The 16,536-nt window shown below is 39.5% G+C and overlaps 1 protein-coding gene across 6 annotated transcripts in view; it reads left to right on the forward strand.

Moving 5' to 3' along the window:
• LOC105474602 (AT-rich interaction domain 4B) overlaps positions 1–16,536 on the forward strand; it is a 168,294-nt gene that overhangs the window by 93,556 nt on the left and 58,202 nt on the right. For all 6 annotated transcript variants that reach the window (XR_011610377.1, XM_011729392.2, XM_011729396.2 and 3 more), the window contains exons 9-13: positions 4,237–4,316; positions 7,507–7,583; positions 9,236–9,390; positions 14,418–14,490; positions 15,867–15,961. Coding sequence is in view for 5 of the 6 variants with exons in the window: in XM_011729392.2 (XP_011727694.1) it covers positions 4,237–4,316; positions 7,507–7,583; positions 9,236–9,390; positions 14,418–14,490; positions 15,867–15,961 (480 nt within the window). In the remaining variant the exon portion in view is untranslated. The remainder of the gene's footprint in view (positions 1–4,236; positions 4,317–7,506; positions 7,584–9,235; positions 9,391–14,417; positions 14,491–15,866; positions 15,962–16,536) is intronic.

The following is a 16,536-nucleotide window of genomic DNA, read 5'->3' on the forward strand; positions in this document are numbered from 1 at the left end:
AAAATTATTCTCTGTCTCTGTTTTGTATGTTCTCACTTCCTTACTACAAATAATTAGCCAAATTATCCTCTAATGCTTTTTTCCCTTCTGTTAATGACATTTAATAAAATTTTTGTGTTCTCAAGACTAACAGATACTTGTTAAGTATGCATTTATCATATACCAAGTTCTGTTCAAAATATTTTACAAGGATAGACTCATTTAGTGGTGTAGAGGTTTTTTGTTCTTGTGATCAATAAACTTTTCTTTTTTTTTTTCTTTTGAGATGGAGTTTCTTTCTTGTTGCCCAGGCTAGAGTGCAATGGCGCAATCTCGGCTCACTGCAACCTCTGCCTCCCAGGTTCAAGTGGTTCTCCAGCCTCAGCCTTCCCGAGTAGCTGGTATTACAAGCCACCACGCCTGGCTAATTTTGTATTTTTAGTAGAGACGGGGTTTCTCCAGGTTGGTCAGACTTGTCTCCAACTCCTGACCTCAGGTGATCTGCCCGCCTCAGCTTCCCAAAGTGTTGGGATTACAGGCGTGAGCCACAGTGCCCGGTGATGATTAATAAACTTTTCTCAACAATTTGTGGTTGAGAATCTGCTAACTCTTTATTCTCATTCTCTCATTTTCCTGCTCATTGACTAACAATTGCAGAAACTTAGAAATGGGATTAAAACACTATTCTTTGTTTATATGTATTTGTGTGAAAACTTATGTCCATAATATATATAAACTCTTTTGTATATTTGTGGTTTTTATGCTAAACTAGGTAACCATGTTCTCAGATGAAAAAGAAACAGAACTATCTTTGTTTGTACTGTTTTCTACTTGTGATGTCCATTTACCCTTTTTAGTGAACATGTTTTCTTTCTTTATCTCCACTGCTTAGTTCAGTGTTGGGCACAAATTAAGTATCCAGTAAATGTCAGCTCTTGTAGTGATAATGAAAAATGAGGACAATTATTTGTTTTAATAAATATAAATATTTTATTATACCTTTGTACCTTCGTGTGTATCCATCCAACATTCAGTGGATACCTGTATGTATGGGGAGTGTGCTAGCACTTATTATTAAATAGGTATTATTATTTATCCCCATTTGGAGATAAGGAAACTGAGTATTAGCAGAGTTAAGTAAGTTGCCACACTTTGGGTTAATTATTAAGCTGAAAAAAAGCGTCTGTGTATGCGATTATTTATTTCTTCCTAAAGCCCTAGGATTCTTTGTGAGAATTTCTTTTGAAAGTATGTTTTAAGGCCAGCTGCGGTGGCTCACACCTGCAGTCCCAGCACTTTGGGAGACCGAGGCAGGCAGATCACCTGAGGTCAGGAGTTCAAGACCAGCCTGGCCAACATAATGAAACCCCTTCTCTACTAAAAATACAAAAATTTGCAGGGCATGGTGGCACGTGCTTGTAGTCCCAGCTACTTTGGAGGCTGAGGCAGGAGAATCGCTTGAACCTGGGAGGCAGAGGCTGCAGTGATCTGAGATCACACTGCTGCATTCCAACCTGGGTGACAGAGCAAGTTTTGTATTTTATAAAACTGTTTTGCGGGCCAGGTGCGGCGGCTCACGCCTGTAATCCCAGCACTTTGGGAGGCCGAGGCAGGCTGATCACTTGATGTAAGGAGTTCGAGACCGGCCTGGCAAACATGGTGAAACCCCGTCTTTACTAAAGTACAAAAATTAGCCGAGCATGGTGGCGGGCACCTGTAATCCCAGCTACTTGGGAGGCTGAGGCAGGAGAATTGCTTGAACATGGGAGGTGGAGGTTGCAGTGAGCTGAGACCATGCCATAGCACTCCGGCCTAAGTGACAGCAAGACCCCATCTCAAACACACACACACACACACACACACACACACACACACACACACACACACACACACACACTCACACACCTGTTTTCTAAGTCTTTTTCTCAATATGAACATTAAATTTTTTAATGTTAGTATTTTGTGTTATTACTTTAAGCTTCTCACACCATAATCACTAAATAATTTCTTTGATGAAAATAAAAATATCTAAGGATTTTTAATATTGAAATGTTAATAATCTGTTTAGTCAACTATTTCATTTTTGTTTTTAAATTCTTAGAATTATTGATGTATGTTATCCCCTCCCAAAATTGAGATCCATTGGACAGTGATGGATAATTTTTGGTAACTAGACTGAAAAATTTTGTTCTAAATTGACCAATCTTGATATAATCACAAAATAATATTTGTGTTTCTAATTTTTAAATTATTTTTATAAATCGAGTAAATTCAAAGTGTTTTTTTTTTTTTTTTTTTTTTTTTTTTTTTTTTTGAGACGGAGTCTCGCTGTGTCTCCCAGGCTGGAGTGCAGTGGCGTGATCTCGGCTCACTGCAAGCTCCGCCTCCCGGGTTCACGCCATTCTCCCGCCTCAGCCTCCCAAGTAGCTGAGACTACAGGCGCCCGCCACCACGCCCGGCTAGTTTTTTGTATTTTTAGTAGAGACGGGGTTTCACCATGTTAGCCAGGATAGTCTCGATCTCCTGACCTCGTGATCCACCCGCCTCGGCCTCCCAAAGTGCTGGGATTACAGGCTTGAGCCACCGCGCCCGGCCTCAAAGTGTTTTAATAACATCCTAAGAAAATAGTTAACTGGGTTTGGTGGCCTGTGCCTATAGTCCCAGCTACTTGGGAGACTGAGGTGGGAGGATCGATTGAACCCTGGGAGGTTGAGTTTGCATTGAGTCGTGATCATGCCACTGCACAGAGTGAGACCTTGTCTCAAAAAAAAAAAAAAAAAAAAAGAAAAAGAAAAAGAAAAAGGAAACAACTGCATAGTCCCAGGAACATTTTATAAATAACTACCATGCACTGAGTATTTACCCTGACTAGGACTGTGCTAAGCTTATTAATACAAGTAGTATTGTTTAATCCTAATTGAGACTTATTCTCCAGTCTCAATTTTTTATTTTATTATCTAATTTCATTTTAAGAGGGGGAAATCTTAGATGCCATGGCTGATGCAGTTCTGCTTTTCAGTTTTTTTCACCAAGTTCTCCACTTCTAATCACCCTTTCAAGCTGTAATTCAGGATTCAGAATGTATTGCTGTATTTTCTTTAGGGTGATCTCATCCCCTTTTAAAGCTTCACTTGCAGAGATAACAAAGAGATAATCAAAGTGACCAAGAAAATAACATACATGGGTGAATGGGATAAAATGCGTGTTGTCATTCCTGTGGTAGAACTGGACAGTGAGCCCACTTACTCATACACCAGTGTCATCACTGGCCAAAGCTATCACATGTGCAGTTTTCAAAATCCTTAGCTCATCAGAGAAAAGTAATGAGTGGATTTGGCTCACAAGCCCCAAGTTTTAGACCCCGATATTCAGTCTGTGGACTCTCAAATTAATATCCTTGAGTCCAGTCCTCTACGCTCTGCTCCAGACCTGATTTTTCTGTTCACTATCTTCATTTGGATGTCTTTTAGCCACCTAAAACTTAATAGTCCCAAAACTCCTCTTCTTATCCCTTCCCTCTTGCACAAACTTGGCCCTTTTTTGTTGTTTTTCTTTCACAGTGAATAACCCTATCATCTACCTATTTGCACAAGGCAGAAAACTAAGCGTCCTCTTCTTGTTCATCTTTCTACTTCCCTTATTATCTTGGATATTTCTCATCCCTTTAATTTCCCATTGCCACCACTTTACATCCAAGCCACTACCTCTCACTCAGATGATCACAATAGCTTAGTCTCTTTGCACAGTTGCCTTTGCATGGTCCATTTTCTTCATAGCAGCCAAAGTAGATTTTTAAAAGGAAAATCTATTATGACATTGTCTGGTTTCAGATTCTTTCAACAAAGATGTTAGATGTTATCCTAAGAATTAATATGGCCTACAAGGCTCTGGAAATTCTGGACCATTGTTTTTCTCTTAGCCATGATGTATCCCTTCAGATAAGGATCTAGCTCTATCTTTTTTCTATTTCTGACTAGAACTTCGTCCACAGCTTCATCCTAGTCATAGCTGTACTTTTGCTTTCAATGCTGTGTCTATGCCAAAAAAAAAAAATCTAGATTATCCAGGCAGCTGGAAGGATGTAGGATACCAATTTAAAATTACTTGTGTGTGCTCCCATGTGTGTACCTGTTTACCCTCAAACTAAAATTAGTTTTTCAACTTCAAGCTTACACTTTTTAAAAGGATTTAAATAGTAGGTACTTACATAACTATGAGTTCTTTTAGTTATAATAGCTTCACCCTTTTTCTTAAAAGGTGGTTTGTCCTGATTGTAGTGATGAGATTGCTGTAAAAAAGGACAATATTCTTGTTCGATCTTTCAAAGATGGAAAATTGTAAGTATAATTTACTTGGTTTGAAAAACCAGTTTATAAATATATGCTGTTATTTTAAATTAGGATGTTAAATGATTGATTAGTTACCTTAGGCTTTTATTTTTCATCATATAGAATGTTTCAGAGTGACTGTTTTTCATATTATCTTAATGTGTTGTTGTCTTGTAGTATGTTTTTCCTTGCTCATTTTGGTAATCTTTTCCAAACTAGACACTCAGTACTGTCTAATTTGTCAACATTTGTCCACATAATCGCTGGTTATTTGAGGCAAATTTGCGATATCTAGCATATTTATTACTTTATTGATTTTTTTGTTTTGTTTTGTTTTGTTTTGAGACGGAGTCTCACTCTGACACCTAGGCTGAAGTGCAGTGGTGCAATTTCCACTCACTGCAACCTCCGCCTCCTGGGTTCAAGCGATTCTCCTGCCTCAGCCTCCTGAGTAACTGGGACTACAGGCGCATGCCACCACACCTGGCTAATTTTTATATTTTTAGTAGAGATGGGGTTTCACTGTGTTGTCCAGGCTGGTCTCGAACTCCTGACCTCGTGATCTGCCCACCTCAGCCTCCCAAAGTGCTGGGATTATAGGCGTGAGCCATCGCGCCCGGCCTATTGATGTATTTATTGACATTATTTCCTTAGGGTTTGTTCTTGATGGTCTAGTTAGGAATTTCTGATTCTTCTACTAGTTATGTCTAATGGTTGTAGTGATACCTGTTAGATAATATTCAACTTTTTCAGTAGTCTGAGGATTAAAATGGGTTACTTGTATATGGATGGTAAGGGTTAAAAAAATGATTTATTTTTCTTTAAGAATTATATGACTAGAGAAGCCAGATATTTTATACATAATTATATTGGGTGTAAATACCTTGAAAAGGTCGTTATGTTTTAAGATTTGGTGTTTGAATTTTCAAGTTCAGGAAAGGTATTTTTATCTTTAATTAATTAATTTTATTTATTATTTTTTTTTTGGTGAGGGTCTCACTCTTTCACCCAGGCTGGAGTGCAGTGACATGATCACGGCTCACTGCAGCCATGACCCTTTGGGCTCAGGTGATCCTTCACCTCAACTTCTCTTGAGTAGCTGGGACTACACTTGGCTATTTTTGTATTTTTTTGTAGCGATAGGGTTTCACCATGTTGGCTAGGCTGGTCTCGAACTCCTCAGCTCAAGCGATCCACATGTCCTGGCCTCCCAAAGTGCTGAGATTACAGCCGTGAGCCTCTGCACCCAGTCTGAAAAGTTAGCTTCAAAAACAGTATGTAGGCTGGGCACGGTGGCTCATGCCTGTAATCCCAGCACTTTGGGAGGCCTGAGCAGGCGGATCATGAGGTCAGGAGTTCCAGACCAGCCTGGCCAACATGGCGAAACTCTGTCTCTACTAAAAATACAAAATTAGCCAGGCATGGTGGTGGGCACCTGTAATCCCAGCTACTCAGGAGTCTGAGGCAGGAAAATCACTTGAACCTGGGAGATGGAGGGTGCAGTGAGCAGAAATAATGCCACTGTGCTCTAGCCTGGGCGACAAGAACAAGACTCCATCTCAAAACAACAACAACAAAAAACAATATGTAGAACCCACTTTAACAAAATTGAGATAATCGGAGGAATTTGAGCACTGAAATTGAATACTGACTTGATATTAAATTATTGGGGGGTAGGGAAAATGGGAAAACGTTAGTAAAAGGACACAAACTTTTATTTGTAAGATGAATGAAACGTACAGGATCTGATGTACAGTATGGCAACTGCAACTGTAGTATTCTGGCAACCTCCCAAGTAGCTAGAACTACAGGTGTGTGCCACCATGCTCGGCAAATTTTTGTAGGTTTTTTTTGCCATATTGCCTAGGCTGTTCTTGAACTCCTGAGCTCAAGTGATCTGCCCACTTTGGCCCCCCAAAGTGTTGGGATTACAGTTGTGAGCCACTGTGTCCAACCTTTATTTATTTATTTTATTTTATTTACTTTTTTTGATAACGGAGTTTCACTCTTGTTGCCCAGGCTGGAGTGCAATGGCGCAATCTCAGCTCACTGCAACCTCTGCCTCGTTCAAGCGATTCTCGTACCTCAACTTCTCGAGTAGGTGGGACTACAGGCATGCACCACCATGCCCAGCTAATTTTGTATTTTTGTATTTTGAACTCCTGACCCCATGTGATCTACCCGCCTCGGTTTCGCAAAGTGCTGGGGTTTACAGGTGTGAACCACTGCACCCAGCTCAACCTTTTTTTTTAAGAGATGGGATCTTGCTCTGTTGCCTACTCTAGAGTGCAGTGGCACGATCATAGCTTACTGTAACCCTGCACTGGGTTTTCAGCTCAGCTCCCTGCCTCAGCCTCCTGAGTAGCTGGGACTACAGGCACATGCCACCACTCCTGGCTAATTCTTTTCTTACTTTTTTAGTTTGTCTGTGGAGACTGGGTCTCACTATGTTACCCATCCTGGTCTTGAACTTTGGCATGAAGCAGTCCTCCCACCTTGACCTCCCAAAGTGTTGGGATGACAGGCATGAATCACCATGCCTGGCCCCAAATATTTTATTATATTGCCATAAATCATTTTTGGCTGGGCATGGTGGCTCATGCCTGTCATCCCAGCACTTTGGGAGGCCAAGGTGGGTGTATCAGTTGAGGTCAGGAGTTCAAGACCAACCTGTCCAACATGGTGAAACCCCGTCTTTACTAAAAATACAAAAATTAGTCGGGTGGTAGTGGCATGTGCCTGTAATCCCAGCTACTCGGGAGGCTGAGGCAGGAGAATCCGCTTGAGCCTGGGAGGTGGAAGTAGAGATTGTGGTGAGCCAAGATTGTGCCACTGCACTCTAGTCTGGATGACAGAGTGAGACCCTGTCTCAAAAAAAAACCAAAACAACAACAACAAAAAAAAATCAAAATAATTTTCAGTGTTGCATTTAGGCAGGGGACTCTGGTATTTGGGAACACATTGGTGTTTATAAAGTATCTCTTATGGTAGGATCCTTCTGTAGATGATTACATATTTTAACATCCTGTCTTTTATGTTATTTTTGACTTGCTACTCTGTGTGCAATCACTTTTATTGTAAATGTCAACATTCTCATATTTTCAGTATCTTTCTGTGATATGTAATCATCTGGATTCTTAATTAATCTTAGTCATATTTTGGGTTTTTTTCTTCTTTTGTAATGAAAAATAATATATAGTACTTCAGTTCCAAGAAAAGATGTCCATGAAATTACTAGTGACACTGCACCAAAGCCTGATGCTGTATTAAAACAAGGTAAGGATAATCTTGGAATAAATTACAAGTACTGTAAAAACTGCTAAAGTGTTTTTGAAGATTAAATTTTTTTTTGCTCTTTAAATTTTTTTTTTTAAATTACGTTCTTATGGTTATATTTGGTTCCTTGTGACCTTTATTTTTATAAACCCATGTGTCTTCTGTGTTATAAATTTCCTTTTTTTTTTTTTCTGGAGACAGAGTCTTGCTCTGTCGCCCAGACTGGAGTGTGGCGCAATCTCGGCTCACTGCAACCTCTGCCTCCCAGGTTCAAGCAATTCTGTTGCCTCAGCCTCCTGAGTAACTGGGACTAAGGCACATGCTCGGCTAATTTTTTGTTATTTTAATAGAGATGGGGTTTCACCGTGTTGCCCAGGCTGGTTTTGAACTCCTGAGCTCAGGCAGTCCACCCGCCTTGGCCTCCCAAAGTGTTAGAATTACAGGCATGAGCCGCTATACCCAGCCATAAGTTTCCTTTTTTTTCCTTTTTTTTTTTTTAGCTTATAGTCAGGCATAATAATCTAGAATAATGGGAGAGAACTATGTAGTCAGCTATTGCTATAATCTGGTTTTTGCCTGGTAAATAAAATACTGGTTTCTGGGAATGGTAGAAGAAAGGAATCAAAGTAACTTTGGTTGTTTTTTTTTTTTTTGAGACAGAGTCTTGTTCTGTCGCCCAGGCTGCAGTGCAGTGGTACAATCTCAGCTTGGTGCAACCTCTACCTCCCGGGTTCAAGAGATTGTCCTGCTTCAGTCTCCCAAGTAGCTGGGACTATAGGCGCCCACCACTATGCCCACCTAATTTTTGTGTGTTTAGTAGAGACAGAGTTTCACCAGGCTTGAACTCCTGAGCTCAGGCAGTCCGCCCGCCTTTGGGATTACAGGCATGAGCCATCACGCCTGGCTGAGGAATCAAAGTAATTTTGGTTTGGTATTTCTCACTAATGAATGTACATCCTTAACCACAAGGCTCCAGTAGTTTTATTTGAGGAGTATTTGGTAATTGCATCTGTCACTTGGTTTTTGGCACTGTAAATAGTTGTCTTCGCTTTGTCTTTATTCCTTGAATTCAGTAATATGCTATGTAGATTGGTTAAAATCATCAAGATTTTTTGGTATATAATTTATTCCCATATATTGTAAAATGAGAATAATCAAGTCTAGCTAATTTTAGTTGAAGGTAATTCTTACCATAGTTTTAATTGAAGTTTAACTGAAAATGTAAAAATCATGTGTGGTCAATTTTCAGGTATTGTATATTTATTTTAATGGCTCTGTGCCTGGTATTAATACTGTTTGATAATTGTGTATTGCATAAGATATTACATGATTTCCTGTATTAAAGGTTTTTACTAGTGAAGCTTAATCTTTGTTTAAAAGAATAAAACTGCTCTTCTTTAATTTATTTGAACTTAAGTAATCTTCCAATGGTGGCAGTTTTGCCATCTATAAAATGACTACCTAATGCATAGGATGGATAGGATTAAATATATTGCTACATTTAAAAGCACTTAACACAGTTTCTGGTACATAGCAAACAATAAATGGTGGTATTGGCACAGTAGTTTTTGTTTCTTTATTGTGTTTAATACTTTTTGAGAAAACAGTTGTCTTAATTTCTTCAGTTCACATAGCTTATGGTCTGTTTCCAGCCTTTGAACAGGCACTTGAATTTCACAAAAGTAGAACTATTCCTGCTAACTGGAAGACTGAATTGAAAGAAGATAGCTCTAGCAGTGAAGCAGAGGAAGAAGAGGAGGAGGAAGATGATGAAAAAGAAAAGGAGGATAATAGCAGTGAAGAAGAGGTAAGTGAAAACAGCTGATACCTTTTAAAATTATAAATAACAGTTGGGTTTCCCTTGTGGGTTAGGATTTGGTATTAAGTCATTAATCAGATAAGTATTTTTAGTATGAGAAATATTTCATAATCTTGTATTTGTGATACTCATAATCAGGTAGTTTACTTGGTTACTTTAGATGTATGACCTTGTGAAATTAAAAATATTAAGTCTGATTATCCTAATAACCTCAAAAAGGTGTCTTAGTCTTCCCATGCTTTTGGTTTATGAGATGATTAAGAAAGCATCTACCAGGCCAGGTGCGGTGGCTCACACCTGTAATCCCAGCACTTTGGGAGGCCAAGGCAGGTGGATCACGAGGTCAGGAGATCGAGACCATCCTGGCTAACATGGTGAAACCCCATCTCTACTAAAAATACAAAAAATTATACGGGCATGGTGGCGAGCGCCTGTAGTCCCAGCTACTCGGAAGGCTGAGGCAGGAGAATGGCATAAACTCGGGAGGCAGAGCTTGCAGTGAGCCGAGATCGCGCCACTGCACTCCAGCCTGGGTGACAGAGTGAGACTCCATCTCAAAAAAAAAAAAAAAAAGTATCCACCTAGGCCAGGCACAGTGCCTCACAACCATAATCCCAGCACTTTGGGAAGCCAAAGCAGGCGGCTCGCTTGAACTCAGGAGTTCGAGACCAGACTGGGCAACATGGTAAAACCCCATCTCAACAAAAATAAAAATAATTAGCAGGGCATGTCAGCGCACTCCTGTAGCCCCAGCTACTGAGGAGGCTGTGTTGGGAGGGTGGTCTGAGCCTTGGAGGTGGAGGTTGCAATGAGCCGTGAATTGACCATTGCCCTACATCCTGGGTGACAGAGCGAGAACCTGTCTTATTTAAAAAAAAAAAACAAACCTACTTACCTAATACTTTAAAATGCTTTTTATTACCATGTAGACAGCTGTCACCTCATGAAATGTTTACATCGGCCGGGCGCGGTGGCTCAAGCCTGTAATCCCAGCACTTTGGGAGGCCGAGACGGGCGGATCACGAGGTCAGGAGATCGCGACCATCCTGGCTAACACGGTGAAACCCCGTCTCTACTAAAAAATACAAAAAACTAGCCGGGCGAGGTGGCGGGCGCCTGTAGTCCCAGCTACTCGGGAGGCTGAGGCAGGAGAATGGTCTAAACCCGGGAGGCGGAGCTTGCAGTGAGCTGAGATCCGGCCACTGCACCCCAGCCTGGGCAACAGAGCAAGACTCTGTCTCAAAAAAAAAAAAAAAAATGTTTACATCTCCATATTTTATTGTTTTACCCAAAAAACTATAAAATACATCTTTCATTTAATATTTAAAAGAAAAATCAGGCGGGGCGCTGTGGCTCATGGTGGGATGAGTAATCCTAGCACTTTGTGAGGCTGAGATGGGCAGATCACGAGATCAGGAGTTCAAGGCCAGCTTAGCAACATGGTGAAACCCCGTGTCTACTAAAAATACAAAATAATTAGCCAGGTGTGGTGGTGGACACCTGTAATCCCAGCTAGTCGGGAGGCTGAGGCAGTAGAACTGCTTGAACCCGGGAGGTGGAGGTTGCAGGGAGCCGAGATCGCGCCATTGCACTCCCGCCCAGGTGACAGTGTGAGACCCTGTCTCAAAAAAAAAAAAAAAGAAGAAAAAGCAGAAAAGTAAAGATCAATATCTCTTTGATTCAGAGAATCTTGAATCATTTTATCTAAGACAAATGGGTAGATAGTTCTAATGAGATCATAAATAAGACATCTGGTTGTATGTGGATCAAAGAGCTCAAATTTTGGATTTTATTGTAACTGGTGCTGTAGGTCTGGCAGTGACAAGGTACTCTTTAATGGTTTGCTGAACAGCTTCATAAAAGTTAATGAGTGGTGCAGATAGTGAAGGCTACTATATTTGACCATGAAATGCAATGTATTTAATGTGTTTAGTAAATTTATTTGTCAGTATGTAGTATTTTAGATAAGTTATGAAATTCTGCCTTTTGGCTGGGCGCTGTGGCTCAAGCCTGTAATCCCAGCACTTTGGGAGGCTGAGACGGGCGGATCACAAGGTGAGGAGATTGAGACCATCCTGGCTAACCTGGTGAAACCCCGTCTCTACTAAAAAACACACAAAAAAAAACTAGCCGGGTGAGGTGGCGGGCGCCTGTAGTCCCAGCTACTCGGGAGGCTGAGGCAGGAGAATGGCATAAACCCGAAAGGTGGAGCTTGCAGTGAGCTGAGATCCGGCCACTGCGCTCCAGTTTGGGCGACAGAGCGAGACTTCGTCTCAAAAAAAAAAAAAAAAAAGAAATTCTGCCTTTTAACTGTAGTAAACTGTTAATGAAATGAGATTGTTTTGGAGGTTATATTTTAGGGTATAGTGATCTGTAATGACAGTGTGTAATGTAGAAATTTCCCTGCTTCAGTCTTCTCCCTGACTGCTTTCTATTTAAATTGCTAAAATGAGCAATCATTCCCTTGCTGCTAAAAACCTCCTGAGTAGCTTTTTGTCACTGTAAAAGTTAAGCTTTCGTATAGAATCTCCTTTATAGTCTAATTCCTGCCTCAATTTTTTCTCATCATTTCTCTTTCTATGCCCTTTATTGAACTTTATGCTATAGCAATGTGAAATTACATATATTGCTGCTCCTCACTTTTGCATACACTAGTACCTCTGTAGGCACCACCTTTTCCTTCCCCTCCTTCCTTAGTCAGCATGGCATATTCCTGTTCAGTTTTCAGAACCCTACTTAGGTGCCATCTCTGTAAAGAGAAACCTGTGAACCATCACCTCTGTCACCTCAGGAAAACATCACTTCATTTGCTAGTCTAAACTACTACTGCTCCTGGCTGGGCACGGTGGCTCACGCCTGTAATCCCAGCACTTTGGGAAGCTGACGCGAGCAGATCACCTGAAGTCAGGAGTTTGAGACCAGTCTGGCCAACATGGTGAAACCCCATCTCCACTAAAAATACAAAAATGAGCTGGGTGTGGCCGGGTGTGGTGGCTCATGCCTGTAATCCCAGCACTTTGGTAGACCAAGGTGGGCAGATCACCTGAGGTCAGGAGATCGAGACCGTCCTGGCTAACACGGTGAAACCCTGTCTTTTACTAAAAATACAAAAAAATTAGCTGGGCATGGTGGTGGATGCCTGTTCTCCCAGCTACTCAGGGGACTGAGGCAGGAGAATGGTGTGAACCCGGGAGGTGGAGCTTGCAGTGAGCGGCGATCACGCCACTGCACTCCAGCCTGGGTGACAGAGCAAGACTCCGTCTAAAAAATAAAAAATAAAAAATTAGCTGGGCGTGGTGGCAGGTACCTGTTATCCCAGCTACTCGGGAGGCTGAGGCAGCAGAATTGCTTGAACCCAGGAATCGGAGGTTGCAGTGAGCCAAGATCACACCACTGCACTCCAGCCTGGGCGACAGAGCAAGACTTTGTCTCAAAAACCAACCAAACGAACAAAAAACCCTACTATTGTTCCTTATACATATTTTTGTTTTATATTTGTTGTCTATTTTTTCTCCCCCACAAATTTGTAAGTTCCTTAAAGTTAGGAATGCTGTCTTATTCGTATTCATACTTAGAGTGTCTGTCATAGTGTGTAAAATATAACAAATGATAAATAGCTACCAAACCTTTTGGTGCTTAGTGTTTTCACAAGTGTTTTTGTAAAAGCAAATCTGCAGTATAGTGTAAACATTTTCTTGAGTTAAAAGCTTACCTTAAACGTTTTTGGAATAGAAATAAATTGGGCTGTTTATTAAAGTTAAATATTATACCATGGGAACATTTAAGATAACATCTAGAAAATAGGTGTCTTTAGATTTGAATTTGATCTCCTTACCAAAACCTGAATGTATGGAGTGTGTTTAAATTGAGAAATACAGATTCATCATTAGCAAATTAATGGTTGTCATTTATTTTTATTATTTATTTAAACCTAATAGTTTATCAACATGGGCTTTAAAAAAAAATACCTTTCTTTCATGTACTGGCTTTTAAAGTAAAAAGACAATCTCGCTAAAGCAGTGGCATTAGGCACATGATTTTCCAAATTTAAAAATGCTATATTTTGATTTATTTAGATTACCAGTTGAATATCCTAACTTTTACTATTACAAATATGTATATTTAAGCCAGAGTAACTGTAAAGCCTAGCTGTATGTTTGGAATCATTTTCTCTGCAGTTACTCCTAATCATGTTCTGTAATGGCAGGCTCCATAGCTTATTTTTCTTTTATTTGATTTAGCACCTAGCATAATGCCTACACTTACAGGTGCTCAAGTGTTTGTTGAATGGATGAAAGTCATTGAATTGATGAGTTCCTCAGTCTTACCTACTACCCTGCTCCTTGCAGGTTGCTTGAGGACCAGCTTCCTGCTGCCACAGCCCTTGGCCACAGCAGCAAGAAGCTAGTCCCTCCCTTGTAATTGATAAATCAGGGAACTATTTTATTACTTGAAGATTTCTCTAAGTCTGAATCTTCAGGTATTGTAGATCAAGTTTGTTCCCCACTTTACTGATTATGTAAGCTTGAAGTATATACAGTGGGGCTGCATAAAATGAAGGATACTTGCACTTACAGCTAATGGGACCCATACTTTTATAGTTCCTTGAGGAGCAATAATAGAGTTAGTTTTGGTGTTTAACCTTGACCCAGTTTTGCATAAGTTGAGAGTAGGTATTCTTGAACCTGTGACCCTGATTTGAAAAATAGATCTCTGATATGGTTAAAAACAAACAAACACGAACAATCTTGCGAGTCCCTTTTCTCATATGGGAGTTTTTACTGTGGGGATTCTTAACTATTGAGATACTTTTTAAGACATATTCCTCTATAAAACATAAAATGTCTAGACTTATCTGGTTTTGAACAGCTTAGTGTTAAAAGAATAATTTTGATTAGGTAAAAAGCCTTTGAAGTATTTTAACGAACTCTAGTCTTTGCTGTTGGTAAGAAGTCTGCTTGTTTTATTAAAATGCTTAATTGAAGAAAATAATATTCTTCTGTGATTAAAATTAGGAAGAAATAGAACCATTTCCAGAAGAAAGGGAGAACTTTCTTCAGCAGTTGTACAAATTTATGGAGGACAGAGGTGAGTATTTTTTATTTATCCTTAACGTGGTAAGTTTTGGACATATAATTAGTATCCTAAAAATAAGAATAGAATTTTGTTTACTGAACTTTATGTCATCAGTAATTATGGCTGTCTTTTTGGCTCTGATATCACCAACACCTAGCATAGCACCTGTCCCGTAACAAGTAGAATGAGGAATTTGATAGCTTTTTGACAGATATTGTGGCTGTGGACACATAAATGCGCTTATTACCCTATCCTGCCAATCCCCTTACCTATCCATGGGACCCTAAAGAACAGTAGCAAAATGGGAATTAGGCCAGAAATAGAGAAGAAAGTGTGACAATCTCAGAGTGAGCCTTGGCTCAGCTTATTTAATCTGCCAAAAGCTGCTAAGGCCATGCAAGGATTGAAGGAAGAAGAATAACTTAGGGTAATGAACTAATCCTTCCGTAACCTCAACACTGTTGTTCTCGAGTTTATCTTCTTGGTCAGAGTCTACTTATTTTCTGGGAAGATGCTTGTAAGGGAGTAAGGAGAGACTTTCTAGCTGGAAGGGAAGGGCAAAATGAATAATTAGTGTTTAGAAACACCACAATACTCTGGGAATTGAATGTTTTTTAAATCCCTGATTGTAATGCTGATGAGTAGAAACTGGCTGTTTGTCATCTTTTGTTTTCATAAATGATAATGCCTAACACAATATAAGTATCTCTTCATTTTTCAATATAAAATGTCTTTGATTCTTGTATTATTTCTTTACATGAATGGAGGGTTGGCCTAAGAAGTATGCTGTTTGATAGGCTCTTGTATAAGATAAATGAAAAGGCAAAGAAAATGAATGAAATCTAATACTAGAGAAGAGTGAAAAAATATGATTAAGCCAGTCATATATTTTGCAGAAATGGCCATATGAGGCATTGTACCCCTACCTTGTTATCTTCTCTACCACTTTCTCATGGTTTGTTCGATTTAGCATCCTTGCCTTGCATTTTCTTGTGTTAGAATGAAACAAACAAACAAACAAACATGTAGCTTTACTATAGAATCATTATTTAGAGTAGTAGTAAGTTGGTAGAATACAAAGAAAATGCCATAAAAGCAACTCTCATTGGGAAGCAGTTGTCTAGTATTTATTTACTTGCTCAGCAGAGGGAAGAAAGTATGAGAGAATGAAAATAAAAGATTTCAAAAATCTGGTTATGTGAAAAAATTTAAAGTGGCCATGGGCTTGTTTATGTGTAGACATCATGTCTTTGATTAACAAGATAATTTCTCATATATATATATATATATAAAATACTATAAATACTCAGTGGTATTATTTGAATCTTTTGAAATTTTAAATTAAAAATGTAGTGTGGATCTAATATAGTTTGTGTGTTCTGTAACAGGTACACCTATTAACAAACGACCTGTACTTGGATATCGAAATTTGAATCTTTTTAAGTTATTCAGACTTGTACACAAACTTGGAGGATTTGATAATGTGAGTACTGTAGTCAAACTGAAAAAACATCTTTTTCATGTAACATGTTTTCTCAGGTATCTGCTATCTCTGAAATTGTTTTTCTAAACAACAAAAAAAAGTTTTTCAGTAAAATCCTAAGAAGAAAATAAACTGGAAAGTACAGCTAGCCTTCTCAGACAAAATTTAAATTTTAAAGATTTTTTAGGTCAGGCATGGTGGCTCATGCCTGCAACCCCAACACTTTGGGAGGCCGAGGCGGGTAGATCCCTTTAGGCCCAGGAGTTTGAGAACAGCCTGGCCAACATAGCAAAACCCCATCTCTACAAAAAATACAAAAATCAGCCAGTCGTGGTGATGCACACTTGTAATCCCAGCTACATGGCAGGCTAAGGCACGAGAATCACTTGAACACAGGAGGCAGAGATTGCAGTGAGCCAAGATTGCACCGCTGCACTGCACTCCAGCCTGGGTGACAGAATGAGACTGTCTCAAAAAAAAAAAAAAAAAAAAAAAAAAAAAGATTTTTTTCATGTGAGCTTTCTGATAACTGTTAAATTGGTCAAACTTTCATAAACCTCCTTTTTAAAATCTGA

The sequence above is a fragment of the Macaca nemestrina genome, chromosome 1 (genome assembly GCF_043159975.1).
Source record: "Macaca nemestrina isolate mMacNem1 chromosome 1, mMacNem.hap1, whole genome shotgun sequence".
Lineage (NCBI taxonomy): Eukaryota > Metazoa > Chordata > Mammalia > Primates > Cercopithecidae > Macaca > Macaca nemestrina.